This window comes from Capricornis sumatraensis, chromosome 21 (assembly GCF_032405125.1).
Source record: "Capricornis sumatraensis isolate serow.1 chromosome 21, serow.2, whole genome shotgun sequence".
Lineage (NCBI taxonomy): Eukaryota > Metazoa > Chordata > Mammalia > Artiodactyla > Bovidae > Capricornis > Capricornis sumatraensis.
In genome coordinates this window covers 55,354,266-55,376,181 of record NC_091089.1, presented here as the reverse complement: position 1 = coordinate 55,376,181, position 21,916 = coordinate 55,354,266, and the positions used below count along the sequence as shown (strand labels likewise).

The 21,916-nt window shown below is 39.0% G+C and overlaps 1 protein-coding gene across 1 annotated transcript in view; it reads right to left on the bottom strand.

Annotated features, from left to right (window-relative positions):
- The window catches only part of DCC (DCC netrin 1 receptor), an 813,847-nt gene that overhangs the window by 247,081 nt on the left and 544,850 nt on the right, over positions 1-21,916 (bottom strand). Inside the window, 1 exon segment of the mRNA XM_068993780.1 lies at positions 3,764-3,905. Within this exon segment, the coding sequence (XP_068849881.1) occupies positions 3,764-3,905 (142 nt within the window).

Sequence of the window (21,916 nt, the reverse complement as noted above, 5' to 3'; positions counted from 1 at the left end):
CTGAAAAAGAAAATTATGTTGTTTGCAGCCACCACATTTGCGGTAATTTGTTATGACCCCCTAGGACGAATACAGCACCTTTGATAAGAAAAAGTCTAATTCTTGCTATTCTATACAGTGAGCTTCTTAAATGATTTCTACTTTTTGTTGAGAGAAAACTCTAAACGTTTGTATATTTAGAGATTCAGAAGCTTGGCTTGACAATACTGAGCTGAATGTGTTAAATCCTATTTGACAAAAAGAAAAAACCATGAACACTAAACAATTCATACCAGTAAGGTCTTTTGGACATATGGTTATTATTCTTCATTTATTTTCTTGACTAGCCCCTTTTTAGCTGTTCAGTGGGCAGAGTTAGTCAGTGGTATGGAATCTTCAAGCTTAATAACCAAGTGTTATGACATTAGAGTCTTGATATTTTATTTGCTTTTCATTTTACATACATGGTTAAAAATACATATTTCACTGTTACGCAATTAAGCAATAATCACTATTAATATTTTGGTATTTAGAATATTTTGTTATAAATATTTTCTTCAGAATTTTTTGGTTTATAAATATGGACTCATGCTTAATATTTATTTCAAACTGAGCTATTCACTTAATATGTTTTAAATATTTAACATTTAATTTAATATGTTTACATTTCAATATTTGCAATAGATATATACCATTTCATGATATGATTGTGTCTAAATTTTCTAGGTAACTGCCTATAGTTAGATACTTAGGGTCTTTTTATCTTATGCAATGAACATGTTTTTAGTTTAAAACTTTGCAAAAAAATTATGTCTGCAGAATTGGAATAAACTCCTAGAAGTTGGAAACCTGAATCATATATTTACAGATACATATACACATGCACACTTGTATATAACACAAATCTCCACATTGCTTTCTGGAAAGATTCTAGAATCTTTCTGTACCACAAGTGGTATATAAAAGTTCATCTTTCTCATATGCTTTCCAAAACAACATATCATCATTCATTTTTATCTTTATTACTTTAATCAAAGGAGAATGCTAACTCATTTTTCTTTTAATTTGCATTTCTTTACTAATAACATTAAATATTTTATTAGGCTTGTTGGCCATTTATAGTTCTGTAAATTGAATATCCATTTCTTAGTTTTTCTACTAGAATGTGCATATTTTAATGAATTATTTTATTAATAAAAGAAGTTTATATTTTTAATGTTTTTCATTGGAGAAGGAAAATCAATGATTAAAAATGTTTCTGGGCTTCAAATTCCTATATCTATAGAAATTACACTAACATTTTTTCAGCAAGATTTTTTAATTTTGGTGATTTCTTTTAAAGTAAACTATGTACATGTTGTACCAAATATTCCAATGAGAACATATGCCTCATTTCAATTGTTTTTACCTTCTAATCATTTTATCAGGTAAAGAGACATAGCATCTTGGCTTTCTTTAAGCTTTTTAAATGATATGGTGTTTGTTTTCCTTTTAAAAATACTTTTTATTGGAGTAGAGTTGATTTACAAATGTTGTGTTAGTTTCTATGGAAAAGTAAATTAACTATACAGATACCCCCTTCCTTTTTGGACTTCCTTCCCATTCAGGACACCGCAGAGCATTGAGGAGAGTTCCCTGTGCTTGCAGACAGTTCTCACTAGTTATCTATTTTATAGGTGGCACCAATAGTGTATGTGTGTCAATCCTAATCTTCCAACAGAGTGTCATAACTTCCATTTAGGAGATTTTGTCCAGATATAAAACAAGTCATGTGATTTTGGGGGATCTATTTCGGAAGCACACTCACCATCACATTACCATTTTTTAGGCATAAGAGGCACAAACTTACGGGGGAAAACTAAGTTTCTATCAAGTCTCATACTGTAGGCTGAGCAAGCACCTTAAATTGTGTGTGTGCTTTACAATTTCAGATAGAAATTTACTGAGTACTCTATATCAAGAAAGGAATAAATAAGGAATTACTTCTCATCTGTGATGAATGCTTACTTGGTTTTCTTTAATTTGCCTGTTGTCATGAATCAAGTTTCTGTGCCATGACACACATGTTTAATTTGATCCACCGACTTCTGCCATTGCTATCTGCTTTGCTTCCCAAACCCTTTGTTCACATTCTCTTTGGGCTCCAAAATCACTGCAGATGGTGATTGCAGCCATGAAATTAAAAGACGCTTACTCCTTGGAAGAAAAGTTATGACCAACCTAGATAGTAGATTCAAAAGCAGAGACATTACTTTGCCAACTAAGGTCCATCTAGTCAAGGCTATGGTTTTTTCTGTGGTCATGTATGGATGTGAGAGTTGGACTGTGAAGAAGGCTGAGCACCGAAGAATTGATGCTTTTGAAGTGTGGTGTTGGAGAAGACTCTTGAGAGTCCCTTGGACTGCAAGGAGATCCAACCAGTCCATTCTGAAGGAGATCAACCCTGGGATTTCTTTGGAAGGAATGATGCTAAAGCTGAAGCTCCAGTACTTTGGCCACCTCATGTGAAGAGTTGACTCACTGGAAAAGACTCTGATGCTGGGAGGGACTGGGGGCAGGAGGAGAAGGGGACGTCAGAGGATGAGATGGCTAGATGGCAACACGGACTCGATGGACGTGAGTCTGAGTGAACTCCGGGAGATGGTGATGGACAGGGAGGCCTGGCGTGCTGCGATTCATGGGGTCGCAAAGAGTCGGACACGACTGAGCGACTGAACTGAACTGAACTGAACTTGGTACTATAAAGCCTAGACCAAGGCATCCCCATATAAAGTGCTGATAGACAAGGAGAGAATTTCACACTGGTACATTTACCGAAGTGCTAGCTTCCCAGGGGACTGTCAGGAGGTACAGAATAGTTAACAACCTGTTGTGGGCTTACTTTGACCAATGATAGACAAGAGAGAAATGGCTCATACTTCCTATCCAGCTGTCGACACTGGGCCCCAGTAGTTCAATCGGCTTCTGAAACCTCCTCTCTCCTACCCCATCCCCCACCCCCAACAGCCCACAAGAACAAGCTGGCTCTAGGTTTGTTCTAACTGTGGTCAGTTCAAGAAATCATCATTTGATTTATTTTCCTCCCTGGTTCACTTCTCTTGTTCCTTCATTCTTGCTTTCCTGGGCTTGTCCCCTAAATGAATTAACTTGAAGGCCTGACTTAGTCTCTGTTTTCCAGGAATTGGACTGACATGTATTAATGGTTCCAACAGTTAAAGGCAATGTATGATTATTCATCTTATATGTATAAAAAAATTATCTTAATACTGCATGGAAATTGGGTCCAGTTTTCAGGGAGAATGTTGTCCCACCATGAATTTTACCAATATTGCTACAGAAGTGAATTTACTTTTATATGTATGGAAAGTGGAATAATTGTTCTTTTCATTCCCCAAACCACTCCTCTCTCCATTTTCCAGCCACATTCTCACTCCTGGAGTTTGGGCAGAGAAGGCTCAAAATGACTTAAACTTGGAACCATGTGATTACATGATTTTAAAAGTTATTAAACAGTTAAATGTTATTCGATGACAGAAATTGTTGAGTTAGCAATGCTAATATGGATAAAAATTCAATGATATACTTATTAAAATGGTGATATAGAAGCAAACATGTGAAAGCATTACAGGGAATCAAGTTAAAAATATAAAGTTATTCTTGTTCAGACCAGCACATGCCACCTACCAGGAGAAAAATGAATGTTCCTTTGAAGTGAGAGTATGTTTTATTGACGAGGCATTTGATTCACCAAAACCTTCTAAGACCACAGCTCGTGAACACTGACCTGTGAACAGGTACCAGAGGTTATTTGGCTCCAGTGTTTCCATCTCACCCCTGCGGGTTGTCTTTCTGTGTCGAATTTTATAACCGGTAATAAATCCATTTTGTGTTCCTGATGGAGGAGGCAGCCAGCTTACTTTGATACTCTGTAAAATAACAGATGTAAATTACATCATTAGAGAAAGGCAGAACAACAAGATAGGGTCAAAGAACTGACCCAAACCTAAGTGCAAATAAGACAGAAATGCAAGAAGTGTTAGAGATTATCCCTCAGAACCAAGTTAAATCCATTCTTATAGCTGTGTGTCTGATTTTGACAAATTCACACAATTCATTTGATTGATAACATACATCACCATCTCTCCACTGCAAATGCCATGAAAATGACAATAAATATTCTAAATGGTGTAAAGCCATAAGGAAATAGAGAATAGGACACTAATGGATGAGAGATGTTAACAAATTTTTAGAAGTTACAGAAGAAGAAAAGTGTGGCGACTGAGCCAAAGGAGAAAGATGACATCTACATACCTCCTTAAAGATATTAATGAAAACAAGGTGATCAGCATGACAAAATTCAGGGAGGACTGGAAACTATTGCTTCCTGAGTAGCTTAGAAAGCAGGACTAAAGCATGGTTTTGAGATAGAAGATGGACTGAAAGTCCTATCACATTCAGCAGTCAGTCAGCTAACCCTCCCTGAACTTGGTGTAGCCAGGAGCTTCATTTTCTAGGGATACTGAAACAGAAGCTACAGATTTAGGAACACCAGACACAGAAGAGAACAAAGATAAGGGTGGGAGTTAAGTCAATGAGATGAGTCTCTCAAGTCTTCTTCCTTCATCTGATACCTAGAGCAATGGCAACCAGGTGTACACTTCCCAGACAGACTATCAGATAATTGTTCTCTAGAGAAAACTGAAAAGAAAAAGAGAAAACAACAACCAGGTCCCTGATTAATCTCCCAAAAGTGAGGATCCCACGTAATAACCCCCCACTCATGCACTAGAATTTGCACTTCATAATCACCTTAGAGTACTGCATTTTTATGTAAACTGATAATTCGTGACTATCAGACATTAAAACAAACCTTTGGCATAACATGCAGAGAGAAAGGCACATAAGAGCATGATGGCACTTGAAGGGAACAGCATTTGTGTTTAGAGCAGAAAAAGGATCAAAGAACTGTCATTAATACCCTAATAATCAAAGAGAAGATACTGACTCCATAAATAGCATAAAAGTACAAGAAAAATAAAAGATTTTTAAAAGCCTATGACATTCCTAATTTGGTTGCATAAATCAAATATGCAATAGATAAACTGGAAAATAAATTAGTAGAAACTTTTCAAAATTCAGTGGGGGAAATGACAATCAAGGGAAATAGGAGAGAAAGATAAAAAATAGGTGGCTTAGTTCATAATTTCAGCTAGTGAGATAAGAGGATGAAGGAGCAGGATAAAGAAAAGGCTAAAAATTAGCAACAACAAAACAAAGCAAAGCAAAAAAACCACAAAATCTTCCTTTCAATAAAAACTTTGCAGAACTGGAAGATTGAGACCTCATTCTGAAAGGGTTTCTGGAATATTTAATATAATAAATGAAAAGAATCACATTAATAAATTAAAAGAATCATTATATGAAACATTAGAGAATCATGGGGAAGGGAGGATCTAACATCTTCCAGAATGGATGGAAAAAAAAAGAAAAAAGGGTATATAAATTACAATCAGGAGTAAGAATAGCATCAGATTTCTCAAAAACAAACAAACAAAAAAACTTTTAAGATTGAAAAGAACTTTTAAACTTAGAATTTCATGTCTAGTCAAATAAACTCTGATGTGAGAGGAAAGTATAACACACATGTATGTACACATATTAGTATAAGTATAGGGATATTTCAGATATGAATGGCTTCCAAGGTATCCATCTGTGTGCCCTTTACCAGGAGGCTAATGAAGGTATGCTCCAGGAAAGTGAGAGGCAAACTAAGAAAGGAAAAGATCTGAAATCCCACAAATGGAGAATCCAAAACAGAAAGAGAAATATGGAATTTTCAGAAAGGTAGTGAGGAAAACAGCAAGACTGGGTTTTAAAGAACACTAGTCAAAAGAGTATACACTGTATAATTCCACTGATATGAAGTGCCAGACTAGACAAAACGAATCTACAGCAATGCATATCAGAGAAGCGGTTGCCTATGGTAATTGCACTGGAAAAACTGGTTGGATATGGGGACAAGGAAACTTCTTGGGGTAACAAAACTGCACCATAGTTCAAGTTTGTTACATGGGTGAATACAACTGTCAAAACACATTGTTACGGGCTAAATTTTGAACTCCAAATCCACCCTCAAAAGGCCCCAGTTCATATGCTGATATCTTAATCCCCAATACCTCAGAACGTTATTTAGAGATAGGGCTTTAAAACAGGTAATTAAGGTTAGATGAAGCCATTAGTGCGGGCCCTAATCCAACATGCCTGGTACCATGACAAGAAAAGACTGGGACACAGATACACACTGAGGATGACCACGGATGACACTGGAAGAAGACACCTGTCTACGAGTTAGGGAGAGAGGACTCAGAAGAAATGATGCTACAATAAATCTCGATCTTGGACTTCTAGCCTTCAGAACTGTGAGAGAATAAACACCTGTGATTTAAGCCACTTAGTCTGTGGAATCTGTCATGACAGCCCTAACAAATTAATACACTCATGGAAATGAACATTTAGGATCTCTGCACTCCACTTTTAATTGCACTTCATCCAAGGAAGAAGGAATAGAAGGAAAACGAGGAAGAAGAGAGGGAAGGGAAAAGGGGGTGTACGTGTGCTGAATCCTGACATAACAATAACGCACTCAACGATCTGTAACACTGGGGAATTGAAATTAGGGAATTAAGGGCCATTAAAGGTACATTAATGAGAAACATATAGGAACATGCCAGAAGAAACAACAGCTAAAAGTGGTGGATACGGGAGCCGGAAGGAATGAGAACAGACTGGAGACACGTATGGAAGAATCTAGTGGTCTTTGTTATAAGCCTCATTGATATTATTTAACCTAAAATAATACATATGCAACATTTTGATGAAATTTTAAATTAATTTAAAAAACACATGCAAAAAATTGTTCTTTGAGACCAGTCAAAAAATAAATGATCATCAGAGGCAAAAATACTTGAGTTGGGAAGATCCCCTGGAGAAGGAAATGGCAACCCACTCCAGGATTCTTGCCTGAGAAATCCCATGGACATAGGAGCCTAGCAGACTACAGTCCATGGGGTTGCAAAGAATCAGACATGACTGAGCAACTAGCAACTAACTAAACTCAATGCTAAGGAATGGATTTCTAAACCCTGGGTCCACAACCCCAAGACCACTCTGACATTTCAGTTACGTGGGCCTAGCAGAGACACAGCAGTGTGCTTCAGTGATATGGGAGCTTGAGCCCCTCTTCCAGATCTGTTACAAATTAGCTGCTACTGCTGAGTAGTGTCAGTCATGTCCGACTCTGTGCGACCCCATAGACAGCAGCCCTCCAGGCTCCTCTGTCCCTGGGATTCTCCAGGCAAGAACACTGGAGTGGGTTGCCATTTCTTCTCCAATGCATGAAAGTGAAAACTGAAAGTGAAGTCATTCAGTCATGTCTGACTCTTAGAGACCCCATGGACTGTAGCCTATCAGGCTCCTCCATCCATGGCATTTTCCAGGCAAGAGTACTGGAGTGGGGTGCCATATTAGCTAGCTCTCTACAAATGATTCAGTTTCTGTAAAAGGATTTTTAAAAGTCACCTAAAGTCACAGCTATTTGAATAGCATTAAAAAAAAAATTCAAAGAACATGCTAACTAGAATCAGTTCTCATCATCTGCAGTAGTTATTTTCTGTAAAGGTACTGCAGACACTGAATTTGGGAATAGTGTAATATTGTTCTTAGGTAAAATACAAGTTCAGGTTCTACTGAGACTTCGGTAAAAACATTTTTGTCAACTCATCAATACCTCGCCTAGTTTTATATGCGCTCCTGTTTAATGGCACCTTATTTAATATCATCATTGATGCATTAACACTGAACTCACAATCAAGAGCACAACAGTGCACAGCTGAACAAAGCCTTCCAATACATGCATTTTCTCCTTAAGGCACACTGCAGCCTTTATGCACTTAGGGACACTAGACAAGGCTTCAGCATTATACTCGTGGACCATTTTCAACAGCAAACTTTCCAAAAGAAGTCAATAAATAAATGCCAAAAAGTGCATTTATGTGACTACAAAAGAGACACTTGGTTACAATATGAGAACTGAAACAAGACGACAGAGTATCTCCTTGTTCAGCCTCAGCTGGGAAACCGTGTTCCTGGAGACACAAAGTTTTCACTGATCCCCATAGGCACAGTGTGCAAGTCTACAGATGACTGTAGAGACACTGTGGGTATTGATTTGGGGGTACAAATAAATTTTAGCATGTAGGTGAATTTGCAGATATAGAGTCTACAAATAATAAGGATCAAATACAATGATATAATTGCATTCCCATCTCTTTTTAGAGAGAGATGGGATTACCAGACCACCTGATCTGCCTCTTGAGAAATCTATGCAGGTCAGGAGTGAGTGAGTGAATGAAGTCGCTCAGTCGTGTCCGACTCTTCACGACCCCGTGGACTACCAGGCTCCTCCATCCATGGGATTCTCCAGGCAAGAATACTGCAGTGGGTTACCATTTCCTTCTCCAGGGTATCTTCCCAACCCAGGGATCGAACCCAGGTCTCCCGCATTGGAGGCAGATGCTTTAACCTCTGAGCCACCAGGGCAGGTCAGGAAGCAACAGTTAAAACTGGACATGGAACAACAGACTAGTTCCAAATAGGAAAAGGAGTACATCAAGGCTATGTATTTTCACCCTGCTTATTTAACTTACATGCAGGGTACATCATGAGAAACACTGGGCTGGAAGAAGCACAAGCTGGAATCAAGATTGCTGGGAGAAATATCAATCACCTCAGATATGCAGATGACACCACCCTTATGGCAGAAAGTGAAGAGGAACTAAAAAGCCTCTTGATGAAATTGAAAGAGGAGAGTGAAAAAGTTGGCTTAAAGCTCAACAATCAGAAAATGAAGATCATGGCATCTGGTCCCGTCACTTCATGACAAATAGATGGGGAAACAAAGGAAACAGTGGCAGGCTTTATTTTTTGGGACTCCCAAATCACTGCAGATGGTGACTGCAGCCATGAAATTAAAAGACATGTGCTCCTTGGAAGAAAAGTTATGATCAATCTAGACAACATATTAAAAACAGAGACATTACTTTGCCAACAAAGGTCTGTCTAGTCAAGGCTATGGTTTTTCCAGTAGTCATGTACAGATGTGAGAGTTGGATTATAAAGAAAGCTGAGCACTGAAGAATTGATGCTTTTGAACTGTGGTGTTGGAGAAGACCCTTGGTAGTCCCTTGGACTGCAAGGAGATCCAACCAGTCCATCCTAAAGGAAATGAGTCCTGGGTGTTCATTGGAAGGACTGATGCTGAAGCGGAAACTCCAATACTTTGGCAACCTGATGTGAAGAGCTGACTCATCTGAAAAGACTCTGATGCTGGGAAAGATCGAAGGTGGGAAGAGAAGGGGATGACAGAGGTTGAGATGGTTGGATGGCATGACCAGCTCAATCGGAATGAGTTTGAGTATAAACTCTGGGAGTTGGTGATGGGGAGGGAGGCCTGGTGTGCTCTGGTCCATGGGGTCACAAAGAATCGGACACGACTGAGTAACTGAACTGAACTGACAATGATATAATAAACATATTAATAATTACAAAATAACTCAGCTATATAAAATTAATCTGAATATTTAAGTTGTCAGAATATATTTGAGAGAGTATGGCACTACTGAAAGCATTTACATCACCTCTGCTGCTGCTGCTAAGTCACTTCAGTTGTGTCTGACTCTGTGCGACCACACAGATGGCAGCCCACCAGGCTCCCCCGTCCCTGGGATTTTCCAGGCAAGAGTACTGGAGTGGGTTGCCATCGCCTTCTCCTTACATCATCTCTACTGCTTTTTAAATATAGGAAACTAAGCAGCATTTCTGCATTCTTAATAATACATGTTAACACTTCTTTCTGCACATATTCTAGACCTGGAAGTGGTCCAGCATTACATGAGTTATGCTTTTTATCCTCACAATGACCCAGTGAGTTAAGGTCTATCATTATGGCCTTTGTACAATCATGTCAACAGGGACATAGAATGGTTAAGTAGCTTGAAACCATGAGGCAGTAAGTGATGGAGGCAGGATATGAACTGAGATAATACCAGTTTGAAGCTGGCATTCTTTACTATTTAATGTTGCCTCTCGAGGGAGTTCCAAAGGCTGAGAGCCTAACTCATTCAGTTATTATTCATTCAAAATATATTAACTACATCTCTGCTGTGTTGCAAGCACTAGCTTTGGGCCTTTTATAAATCATGATAGTATATTCATTCTGGCTGAGGAAATAGAGATATAAACTCATAATGAATACAAAGTGCTAAATGCTAGAATAGATAATCCCAGAAAATACAATGAAAGTATAATAAATGGAGAAGTTAATTCTGTGTCATGTGGTCAAGAAAGACTTGACAAGGAGCCCATCCTTTATATGTGAGATTTATGGAGGGGACAGATAAGATATTTAAGATAGAGTGAATACCGAGAGCAAGTTCAAGGGGTCATGACAATATAGAGCCTCTTCAAGTGAAGGTCAAGTAACTACTTAGTGGCTAGAGCAAATGGGACATGTGGGACAATGTAACGGAAAGGCAGATGGAAAAAAGAACAGTATTTTAGGCCATGCTAAGGAAACACATGGTAGATCAATGTGCTAATTTAAGGCATTTGGTTAAGTTTGGGGGAAAGAAACTCATGAATAGAATAGCAATATATTGTCCTCTGCGTCCAAAGAAACATAGCCTTACATATGTGTATGCACACACACAAACACACACCTCTCCTGCCTCCCTCCACACACACACATACATGCACATGCATGGGTGTGTTCTTTGCTCTCAAATGTTTTAGATAGTAGTAAACAAAACCAGATTGGATGAAGAGTTATGCCTTATATTTATACTCCACTATACATCTATTTTTTTTTATTTTTAAATGCTTCAAGACAGTCATGGCTGATATTTTTACCATGTTGCAATTTCATAAAGGAGAAAATTGTGTTAAATGAATGGGCAGAAGTCACACTGTATCATCACAGGACGATTATCAGACTATTGAGTCTAATGTCCTTTTTGTTATTTCATACTAAAGTAAATAATCATAGAGCCTCTACTTGGAAATTCTAATCACCTCAATTATTCTAAAAATACTATTGAGAGGAATAAAAACTGAATTTAAATAATTAGTTTTTAATATATCCAATAGACTTTTGCATTAGTAGCTCTTGGCAAATCAAGAAGGGTCATTTTCTAAGGACTAAAAGTCTGTTTTTCAAAGACAAACTTAAATTCAAATAGAAAATTAAAAAAAAATTAAGATCTTAGACCAAGAGGTAAAAATCTTATGAGTTCAAGTTAAAGCTTTGCTATGACTTTGTTGAGTGACCTCTCTTAAGTCGTATAAATGGCCACATATTGAAAACAGGCGAATAACTGTTTAGTATATCTAACAAGTGATTGCAAATCACTTGATAAGCTTGGAGATTTTAATTATACTAATGATTACATGAACAATACTTAGTGACAGACAATAATTTTTCTTTATAGTATTTGAAGAACTTACACTCTCACATGACCAATACCTTAATATCAATGTCAGGCAGCAATTAATTAACAGAATCCATTATATGCTCTAGACACCAGGAGGTAAACCTCTCAATGGTTATTATTCATCTTTTGAAATAATTTCAGCATTTTAATTCATTTTCATATGCTCAGTTTATTAGCATCATTTATGCTTTCTCATTTGTTTCAAGCAAGCAGCAGCAGATTGCAAAGATCAAACTGTTTCTGCATAGGTTCTTCTGCAGCTGTCATGACAGGATGTCCCAGATTATACTGTATTGGGAAATTAAATGAAAGTGGATTTTAATGCCCATCCCCTCACCAAGCCACCCAAACCTGTCACAACCTTGTCTTCATAGGCGAGACTGGTAATGATTTTTATTAAAAGTACTTAAACACATGACCTTCAACTTTTGAAAAATCAATTCTAGGTCCTTTCATTACTTGAAGGGAAAAAGTAATCCTTTTCAGTGTTTCAGTGTTCCATCTTGAGTCAAGCATTAATTTCATTTTATTTTTCAGATTTGGAAAAAAAGAACCTTAAAACTGAACTTCTCCAAATCCCTATATCCCCTCTTTGATTATCACCAAAATGAATCTGTTTACAAGTGAGAATGGTGGGGAGCAGTTAGGCTTATTGATTTAAAAGAAAGGATTTTCTTGGTCATTATCTCCTAACTGTCTGAGATAACCCTGTTCAATTTGGTGATGTGGTTATTATCCTTCTCAGGGACTCCATTAATCCACTCCTTAATTCTTTCTTCACCCTAGATGTGCATAAGTAATAACTAACAAAACAGGAAAAAAAAATGGATAAGCTCATGACTCTACCCTCAATTTTTTTTTCAGAGGCTACATTCATAAATTTCTGTTTACAATTCCATATATCACATCGCACACCTACATCTGGCCTCTCTCTCTAGAGTGAAGTACAGAAGACTAGCCCCTCTTCAAACATGTTCAGTAGTAGAGAGCCTTTTTTTTTGTCAATTGAGTATTTACTAAGGATTTGCTTAGTGGGCCAACAAAAAAAGACACATTGAAAAACAATGTTAATATAAGATTTCCATCATCAAATCTCTATTTCATGAAGGAAGGTAGGTATACAATGCTGGAGAAGACAAATTGGCAGCTCTTGAGGATCCTAGTCTGATGAAGCTTGGACAAGGAATCTGGCCTCAAGGTGGGTCTAGCTATGAGCAGAGATGGATCAAGAGCTCTGTTTCTTGGGAGTGGGTGTGAAACACCAGAGATGATAAAGAGGCTACAAAGCAAGAGTTTCTGCTGAGACTTTGAAAAGTCTAAGTTACAAGTTTGGTATAAGACCTTAAACAGCAGGATACAGACTCGAATAGAGCTGATAATGACTAGGTTTTAGAGTTTTGAGCAGAGGAGTCATATTTACTGAGCACATACAATGCACAATGGCTAAGAAGCAGGTAATGCACCATAACTTTGAGAGCAAACTACCTTTACTCTTGTTTACAGAAGAGATTAAGAAGCTTGCCTAAGGTCATATACTTAAAGCTAGACAAAGCCAGGATCTGAACTCCATTCTCTCTGTAAGTTCAAACCCAGAGTTTTTGAGCATTATACTGCACTGTCTTCAGCAATGTTGTGGTCTCAGAATCTCCTGTGAGTCCACCATCTACTTTTTAAAATAGATTTAATGCCCAAGGAGAACACCACCCCCCCAACTTTTTTTTTTCTTAAGTTGTTTTATCTGGATAGCACTCTCATAGAAGAGAGCTGGAGGGTACCATTTGAATATCTTTGCAGCAAAGAAGAAGACCTCGACTGAAACACAGCAGAAACCTAAGGATCTTCAAACTTAATTCAAAGTTACTTTTAGACTCTGCCCATTGTATCTCTTCTGTATTTATGGGAATGTGTTGAATCTCATGTGAATTTCCTTGAAGAATGGAATATGCTTTCAGTACTCGTGAGGCTCTACAGATTTTATTAAAGAGAGCCCACCAACACTTCCAAAAACCCTATTTTCATTGTGTCCCTGACCTATCCCCTTATTTACATTCCCTCTGCCACTGTCTTAATTCAGAACATAATTTACAATGGCCCAGAATACAGACATAGCTAAGTAACTGATCCCCATGCCTCAGGGTCACACTGCTCACATCCATATCGGTCACCTTCCTTAGCAGTCAAGGAACCACTTAAGCTCTCTGGGCGTAAGTTTTCTCACCTGCATTATGAACTAATAAGAGTACCGACCTCGAAGGCTTATGGTATAGATTTTTAAAAAAGACAGTGGGAACACAGAACTTCCATCAGATTAGACTGCTGGTGCACACAATCATGCAGGAAATTGTAAATACTTTAAGGGAGGAAAGAGAAAAGAAAAAGAGCAAAAGAGAAAGAGGTCAAGAGATAAGGAAGCAACACATAAATATCAGTGGGGTAAGAGGGTAGGCGAGATGGATAGGGAGACTGGGATTGACATATTTATATTACTGGTATAAAATAGATACCTCATGAGAAGTTTACTCAATGTTTTGCTGCTAAGTCGCTTCAGTTGTGTCCAACTCTGCGCGACCTCATAGATGGTAGCCCACCAGGCTCCCCCGTCCCTGGGATTCTCCAGGCAAGAACACTGGAGTGGGTTGCCATTTCCCTCTCCAATGCATAAAAGTGAAAAGGGAAAGTGAAGTCGCTCAGTCGTGTCAGACCCTCAGCGACCCCATGGACTGCAGCCCACTAGGCTCCTCCATCCATGGGATTTTCCAGGCAAGAGTACTGGAGTGGGGTGCCATTGCCTTCTCCAACTCAATGTTCTGCGATGACCTAAATGTGAAGTAAATCCAAAAAAGAGGGGGTATATGTATACGTTTAGCTGCTTCACTTTGCTGTACAGCAGAAACTGACACACTATTCTAAAGCAACTTTACTCCAATAAAAATAAATTAACAAATAACATTTTTAAAAAGATAAGGAGATGGAGAATAAAGAAAGGCAGGGGAGGATTGGTTCATGATGGCAGAGTAGAAGGACATGCGCTCATCTATTCCCGAAAGAAGAGCAAAATTGCAACTAACTACTGAACAGCCAATGGCAGAAGGGCCCTGGAACACAACAAAAAAAAACATACCCCATGTCCAAGGACAAAGGAGAAATTGCAATGAGATGACAGGAGGAGTGCAATCATGATAAAAATCAAATCCCATAGCTGCTGGGTGGGCAACCCACAAATTGGAGAACAATAATACCAAAGAAATTCTTGCACTGTTGTGAAGGTTCTAGGCCCTACACCAGGCTTTCCAGCTTGGGAATCCAGCAAAGGGCCTGGGAATCCCCAGGGAATTTGACTTTGAAGGCTAGCAGAACTTGATTACAGGACTTACACAGGACTGGGGCAAACAGAGACTCCACTCTTGGAGGGCACAAACAAAACCTTGTGTGCACCAGTACTCAGGGGAAAGGATAAGTGACCCAACAGGAGGCTGAGCCAGACCTGTCTGTGTGCCTCCTGTGGATGTATGGGTTGGCAGTGGCCCGCCACAGGGCCCGGGACACTGGCAGCAGCAGTCCTGGGAGGTGTGTGCTGCCGTAAGCCCCCTTGGGGGTGGCCATTGGCCCTACCATAAAGCCTGTAGGCTCCAGCACTGGGTCACCTCACAATATCACTGCACAGCCCCACACATCAGCTGACGACGGGATCAATGATTTACTGGGCAAGGAAAGTGCTGCCCTCCAGACGAAGACCCAGTTTTCCCCACAGCCAGTCCCTCCCATCAGGAAGCTTGCACAAGTCTTATTCTCATCCACCAGAAGGCAGACAGAAGCAAGCACAGCAATCCCATGGCCTCCTGCATGAACACCACGCTCACAGAAATTTAACCAAAACGAAAAGAAATGGGATTATGTCCCAGATATTGGAACAAGATAGATCCCCAGAAAAACAAGTAAATGAATTGGAGATAGGGAAAATGGCAACCCACTCCAGTATTCTTGCCTGGAGAATCCCACAGACAAGGGACAAGGGAGAATCCCAGGGACAATCCCATGCCATCTATGGGGTCGCACAGAGTTGGACACGACTGAAGAGACTTAGCAGCAGCAGCAGCAACCTTCCAGAAAAAGAATTCAAAATAATGATAGTGAAGATGATCCAGGATCTTGGAAAAAGCGTGGAGGCAAAAACTGAGAAGATGCAAAGGATGTTTGCCAAAGACCAAAAATGTTTACAAACAGATGAAAAAGGCACTAGAAGGAATATTCAGCAAAATAACTAATGGAGAAGAAGGGATAAGTGATCTGGAGGATGGGGCGGTGGAAATCACTGCTGCACAATGGAATATAGGAAAAAGAATGAAAAAATAAAAAATAAAAGAGCCTAAGAGACCTCTGGGACAACATTAAACACATCAACATTCTCATTATAGAGTCCCAGGAGGAGAAGACAGAAAGGACCCCCTAAAAACATTTGAAGAGATAATAGCTGAAATCTTCCCTAACATGGGGAAGGAATTAGTCAACCAAATCCAGGAAGCTGGGGGACCTTCTGAACCCAGGGATCAAACTCAGGTCTCCTGCACTGCAGGCAGATTCTTTAAAGCTGAGCTACCAGGGAAGCCGAAGAATACTGCAGTGGGTAGCCTATCCCTTTTCCAGGGGATCTTCTTGACCCAGGAATCAAAGCGGGGTCTCCTGCATTGCAGGCAGATTCTTTACCAGCTGAGTTACCAGCGAAGCCACATAGAGTCCCAGGGAGGATAAACCCAAGCATTAACACAATGAGACACATAGTAATCAAAATGGTGAAAATTAAAGACAAAGATAAAATATTAAAAGCAACAAGGGAGTTCCCATAAGGTTATAAGTTGATTTGTCAACAGTAATTCTGCAAGCTAGGAGGGGATGGCACAATATACCCCAAGTGATGAAAGGGAAGATCCTGTAACCAAGAATACTCTACCCATCAACACTCTTGATCAGATTTGATGGAGATAGCACAAGTGTTATAGACAAGCAAGAATTAAGAGAATTTAGCACAACAACAGACTGGTTCCAAATAGGAAAAGGAGTATGTCAAAGCTATATATTGTCACCCTGCTTATTTAACTTACATGCATAGTACATCATGAGAAATGCTGGACTGGAAGAAACACAAGCTGGAATCAAGATTGTTGGGAGAAATATCTATAACCTCAGATATGCAAATGACACCACCCTTGTGGCAGAAAGTGAAGAGGAACTAAAAAGCCTCTTGATCAAAGTGAAAGAGGAGAGTGAAAAAGTTGGCTTAAAGCTCAACATTCAGAAAATGAAGATCATGGCATCCGGTCTCATCACTTCATGGGAAATAGATGGGGAAACAGTGGAAACAGTGTTCAGACTTTATTTTGGGGGGCTCCAAAATCACTGCGGATGGTGACTGCACCCATGAAATTAAAAGACACTTACTCCTGGGATTTCTTTGGAAGGAATGATGCTATAGCTGAAACTCCAGTACTTTGGCCACCTCATGTGAAGAGTTGACTCATTGGAAAAGACTCTCATGCTGGGAGGGATTGGGGGCAGGAGGAGAAGGGGACGACCGAGGATGAGATGGCTGGATGGCATCACAGACTCGATGGACGTGAGTCTGGGTGAATTCTGGGAGCTGGTGATGGACAGGGAGGCCTGGCGTGCTGCGATTCATGGGGTCGCAAAGAGTCAGACACGACTGAGTGACTGAACTGAACTGAAAGCAAGTTTACAACAAATGCAAAGGAACTTTTCTAGGCAGAAAGCATAGTAATATTTCATAACTCCACTTGAGTTCATATTCCAAGATGTCCAGCTTTAGGCAGTGGGGTTTTAGCATCATGCCTAAAGACAGCACTTGTTCTGTAGCTTCATCTATTAATGTCAACTATTCCTCGTCCATTTAATGCTTTACATTAAATATAAGTAAGCAATCAAATGTGTCATAGCACTGTCAGTAATGTACTCAAGTATACATTATATAAAGTAACAAAGTTTTATCATACAAATATTTTCCAACCATCTCCTTAAAATGATTTTGTTATATTTGTGCTTTCCCTATTAACCTAAGCCCTTCTTCAGGATGTAAATCTTTAACGCCAATCGGAATCATTAGAAATGTTTTCCTTTCATCCACAAACATTTTTATTTACTCTTTGTCCTCCTGTTGATAGCTGCTCCCCAAAGCTTCATGTCGGAGTCATCAATTTCTTCTCCCTTTTGCCTTGTCTATGCCTTTCCAAGTAAACACTATAAAGGTATAGGCAAAAGAATGTAAAACAGAAGTTTGCTTAGGATAGATTACTTTGATATTTGTGGGGGGAAAAAAGTGCCACCCTTGTTTTATCACACAATCAGTCCCATATGCTGTTCCTGACCTTTCTGGTCTGCATCAATACTTTGATCAATGATCATAAAATCCGTGAGAAGAGAAAACTTTTTTATCCTTTGTCTCTCTACATTGTTAATATCATGGCAAATACAAGGCAGGCAGATTTATTTTGTATCATGGATATGAACATCTCTTGAATTCACCCTTTGTCAGGAAACCAACAAATTAAAGAAAGGCAAAAGGAAGCAGGGTAAGAAGGATAAACAATAGCATGTCTGGTAACAATGCTCCAAACGTGGACCTTATTTGTGTGTCGACACAACAATTTTTCTTCCAGAAATCAAAAGGGGCCTTGAGAAAGGTAAATCGCCTAGCAACACTTTTTAAACTTCTTTCCTTCCATGAATATTTGTTGAGCAATTTATTCTGTAGAATATCAGCCATACTTCCTATTGTAGCCAATTGAATTTTTAGGCAAGTGCCATAAAGAAGAGACCTTGGACAAGGGTGGAGGAGGGCAGGAAACTGAAGAGATGCAATATCTATTTTTGGAGGCAGACTTGACAGCACTTGGTGATTGATCGACTGTCAAGGGCAAAGGAGGAAAAGTCATCAAAAATGACTCCTAGGTTTCTGGCATAAGCAACGTGGTAGATGATAATGCATTTACTGTGATAAGGTTGTCTGAAAAATAATTCACTTTCAAAAAATTTCACCGATCTGCTGGTAACATCAATAAATGACAATTCACAGAGGATGTAGAAAAAAAGGCTACCTACCCATATTGATAGTATTCCAGTTAATATTGGAAAGGGCATTTTCCTGATTTTTATCATTTAGAATAATATCTTAATAATATCAAAATTGCATAATAACAGCATTTAATATTCCACCTTTGATATATACTTAAATACTTGGTGAGTATCTTTATCGATGATGAAAATGTCTAGTTGAAATTCAAACTGGAATAGAATAGAAATTAATTAGCTAACAAATAGTATTTTAAGCTCTATTATGTATATAAGGAACTAAACAGTCTTTTGATGAAAAGTGAAAGAGGAGAGTGAAAAAGTTGGCTTAAAACTTGACATTCAAAAATTATGATAATGGAATCCAGTCCCATCACTTCATGGAAAATAGATGGGGAAACAATGGAAACAGTGACAGACTTTATTTTCTTGGGCTCCAAAATCACTTCAGATGGTGGCTGCAGCCATGAAATTAAAAGACGCTTTCCCCTTGGAAGAAAATCTATGACAAAACTAGACAGTATATTAAAAAGCAGAGATATTACTCTACTGACAAATGTTCATATAGTCAAAGCTACAGTTTTTCCTATAGGCGTGTTTGGATGTGAGAGTTGGACCATAAAGAAAGCTGACTACCGAAGAATTGATGCTTTTGAACTGTGATGTTGGAAAAGACTCTTGAGACTGCAAGGAGATCCAACCAGTGCATCCTAAAGGAAATCAGTCCTGAATATTCATTGGAAGGACTGATGCTGAAGCTGAAGCTCCAATACTTTGGCCACCTTATGTGAAGAGCTGACTCATTGGAAAAGACCCTGATGCTGGGAAAGTTTGAAGGCAGGAGGAGAAGGGGACAACAGAGGATGAGATGGTTGGATGGCATCAGTGGCTCAATGGGCATGAGTTTGAGCAAGCTCTGGGAGTTGGTGATGGACAGGGAGGCCTGGCGTGCTACAGTCCATGGTGTTGCAAAGAGTCAGACATGACTGAGCAACTGAACTGAACTGATGATGTATATAACTGTGTGGACAATTTCTAAAAATGCTTTTGCTACTTTATAAACCTACATACTGATGGCACTAACCAAGTATGGATTTGACAAAACATCAAGAAGGTGTTATGAAAGTATATATATAAAACACCTTTTTTGAACTGCAGTTTTATACTATTCTTACAGATTTGACATGCTTTTACTTCATTATTATAAATATGAATTCTCTAGTGATAAGTGAAGTTAAAAATTGGGTAGCATACTATAACTGACATTCTGGAGTTCATGTAGGCATCTGTTATCCAAAATGACCTAAAGCCATGTAAAAAAATATACTGTGTGACACATTTCTAGTGTGAAAACTGCTAGTACCACCTAAGGTTCAGGCTAAGTATCTGAGCAATAATAAAAGTATAGCTATATACAAATTGAATGATACTTGATTTTAAATAAAAATTTATGAACATGTCTTAAATTCAGGCAAAAGGATTGCTCTGTTTTATTGACAAAAATGAAAACTAACTGATGTGATCTTATACAATGGCTTTGAAATAATACAGTTTTTCATTGATAGGTTTGTTTAGTTGTAAAATAGTATATCCTTCATCTCTGTTCTGGTGACTCTTACCCTTTGCAGCTAGTGCCGGTGGGACTCCTATCTAGAAATTAAGCCCTACTTGACCTACTTTGGAAAAATCCTGTCCCTGATTACATACTATGCTGAGCCACACTGGGATAATTTCTCAGGTTGCTCAACTTCAGATAATACTGCAAATTCACCTTGATGTAGGTCCCAGTTTTAGTAACTGGGCCTTCCCTGGTGGATCAGATGGTGAAGAATCTGCCGTCAAGGCAGGAGACCAGGTTTGATCCCTGGGTCAGCGAGATCCCCTGAAGGCACTGGCTACCCAGTCCAGTATTCTTGCCTGGAGAATTCCAGGGACAGAGGAGCCTGTGGGCTACAGTCCATGGGGTTGCAGAGAGTCAGACACAACTGAGCAATTAACTCTTTCATTGTCACAATGATAAGGATATCCTCATTGTGAATACTTGGCAAATTATCTTGTGCAAAGTACATTAGAATTTAATACATATCCTGGTTCAGGGCCCCAACACTGCTGACACTGCCCCTGAACTCCATACACATTCTTCCCACAGATCTGTCTTAAGAAGTATATAATGGGCACAAGTCAGATTTAAAAATTCATAAACAGAAGGGTCATCTGGGAAATGTTCTTTTAAGTTCCACTTTTATATTTCTTAGCTGAGGTAAGTCTTAGTTGCTCAGTTGTGTCCAACTCTTTGCAACCCCAAGGACTGTAGCCCGCCAGGCTTCTCTGGCAGGTAGCCATTCCCTTCTCCAGGGAATCTTAGCTAAGGTAAACTGGGCTGTATTTAAACTGATGCTGGGAAACTGACATGCCACCATTCCTGTCTTCTTTCATCAGATTCCGAGAGCTCAACCTTCACAAGTCTGGCGGGAAAAGGGAAGCTGATAACTTACTAAGCCTACTTCATTTTAGAAGCACAGGGGTCTTGAACCAGTAAATTAAGATCAAGTATGTTTCCAAACTTTAACTGTGAGGTCCCCAATCCATTTACTGTCTAAGAAGACAAAGGGTAGCCTGTGTATACTGGACCATGTAGCAGGCTGGTAGGCTAGCATTTTGCATACTTTCTAAGAAACATTTTTCAAATATTTCTTGAGTTACTTAAAGATGAGGCTCAGAGTTCTATTAGAAGAGTGGACAGTAGCTTAGGGTGGCCTGTAGAGTCTCTTTGAGAGGTGTGGCTAGTTCAACACTGCTTCCAAACTTGCATGCCCATTCTGGACAATAAACACTGGTCATTTCTTTAAGACTTGACTCCAAATGTTAAATACAGGACAGATACCAGGCATGGGTGCATACTGAGATTTCCTAAATTATTATAGCAAATGCTTAGAAAATCTTATGAGATGTTCTCTCAAGCATGCAGTTTTGAATTACTATTTAGAAAAAGAGAGGATAGTGTTCTGCAGATACATTAAAAGATACTTACGGAGTGTAAGAAGACAGGTGACAAGCAGCATCCTGTTCCACTCTCAGCCTTTCACTAATTTGCTAAGTGGCATTAGGAAGCTCTTGCCTAGTAGCATCAACTGATATCAGAGGATCTTCCCTATCTATCACCTTGTTATTGAGAGGTGATCAATGAGAAAGGGCTTAGAAACTCAAAAACATTGCAAAATTCAAAGTTTTATTCTCTTAATTAAGTTTATAATTACAACAATTCTGATTACTACTACTAGTAGTAGTGGTAGAATGTACACGTGTTTTGA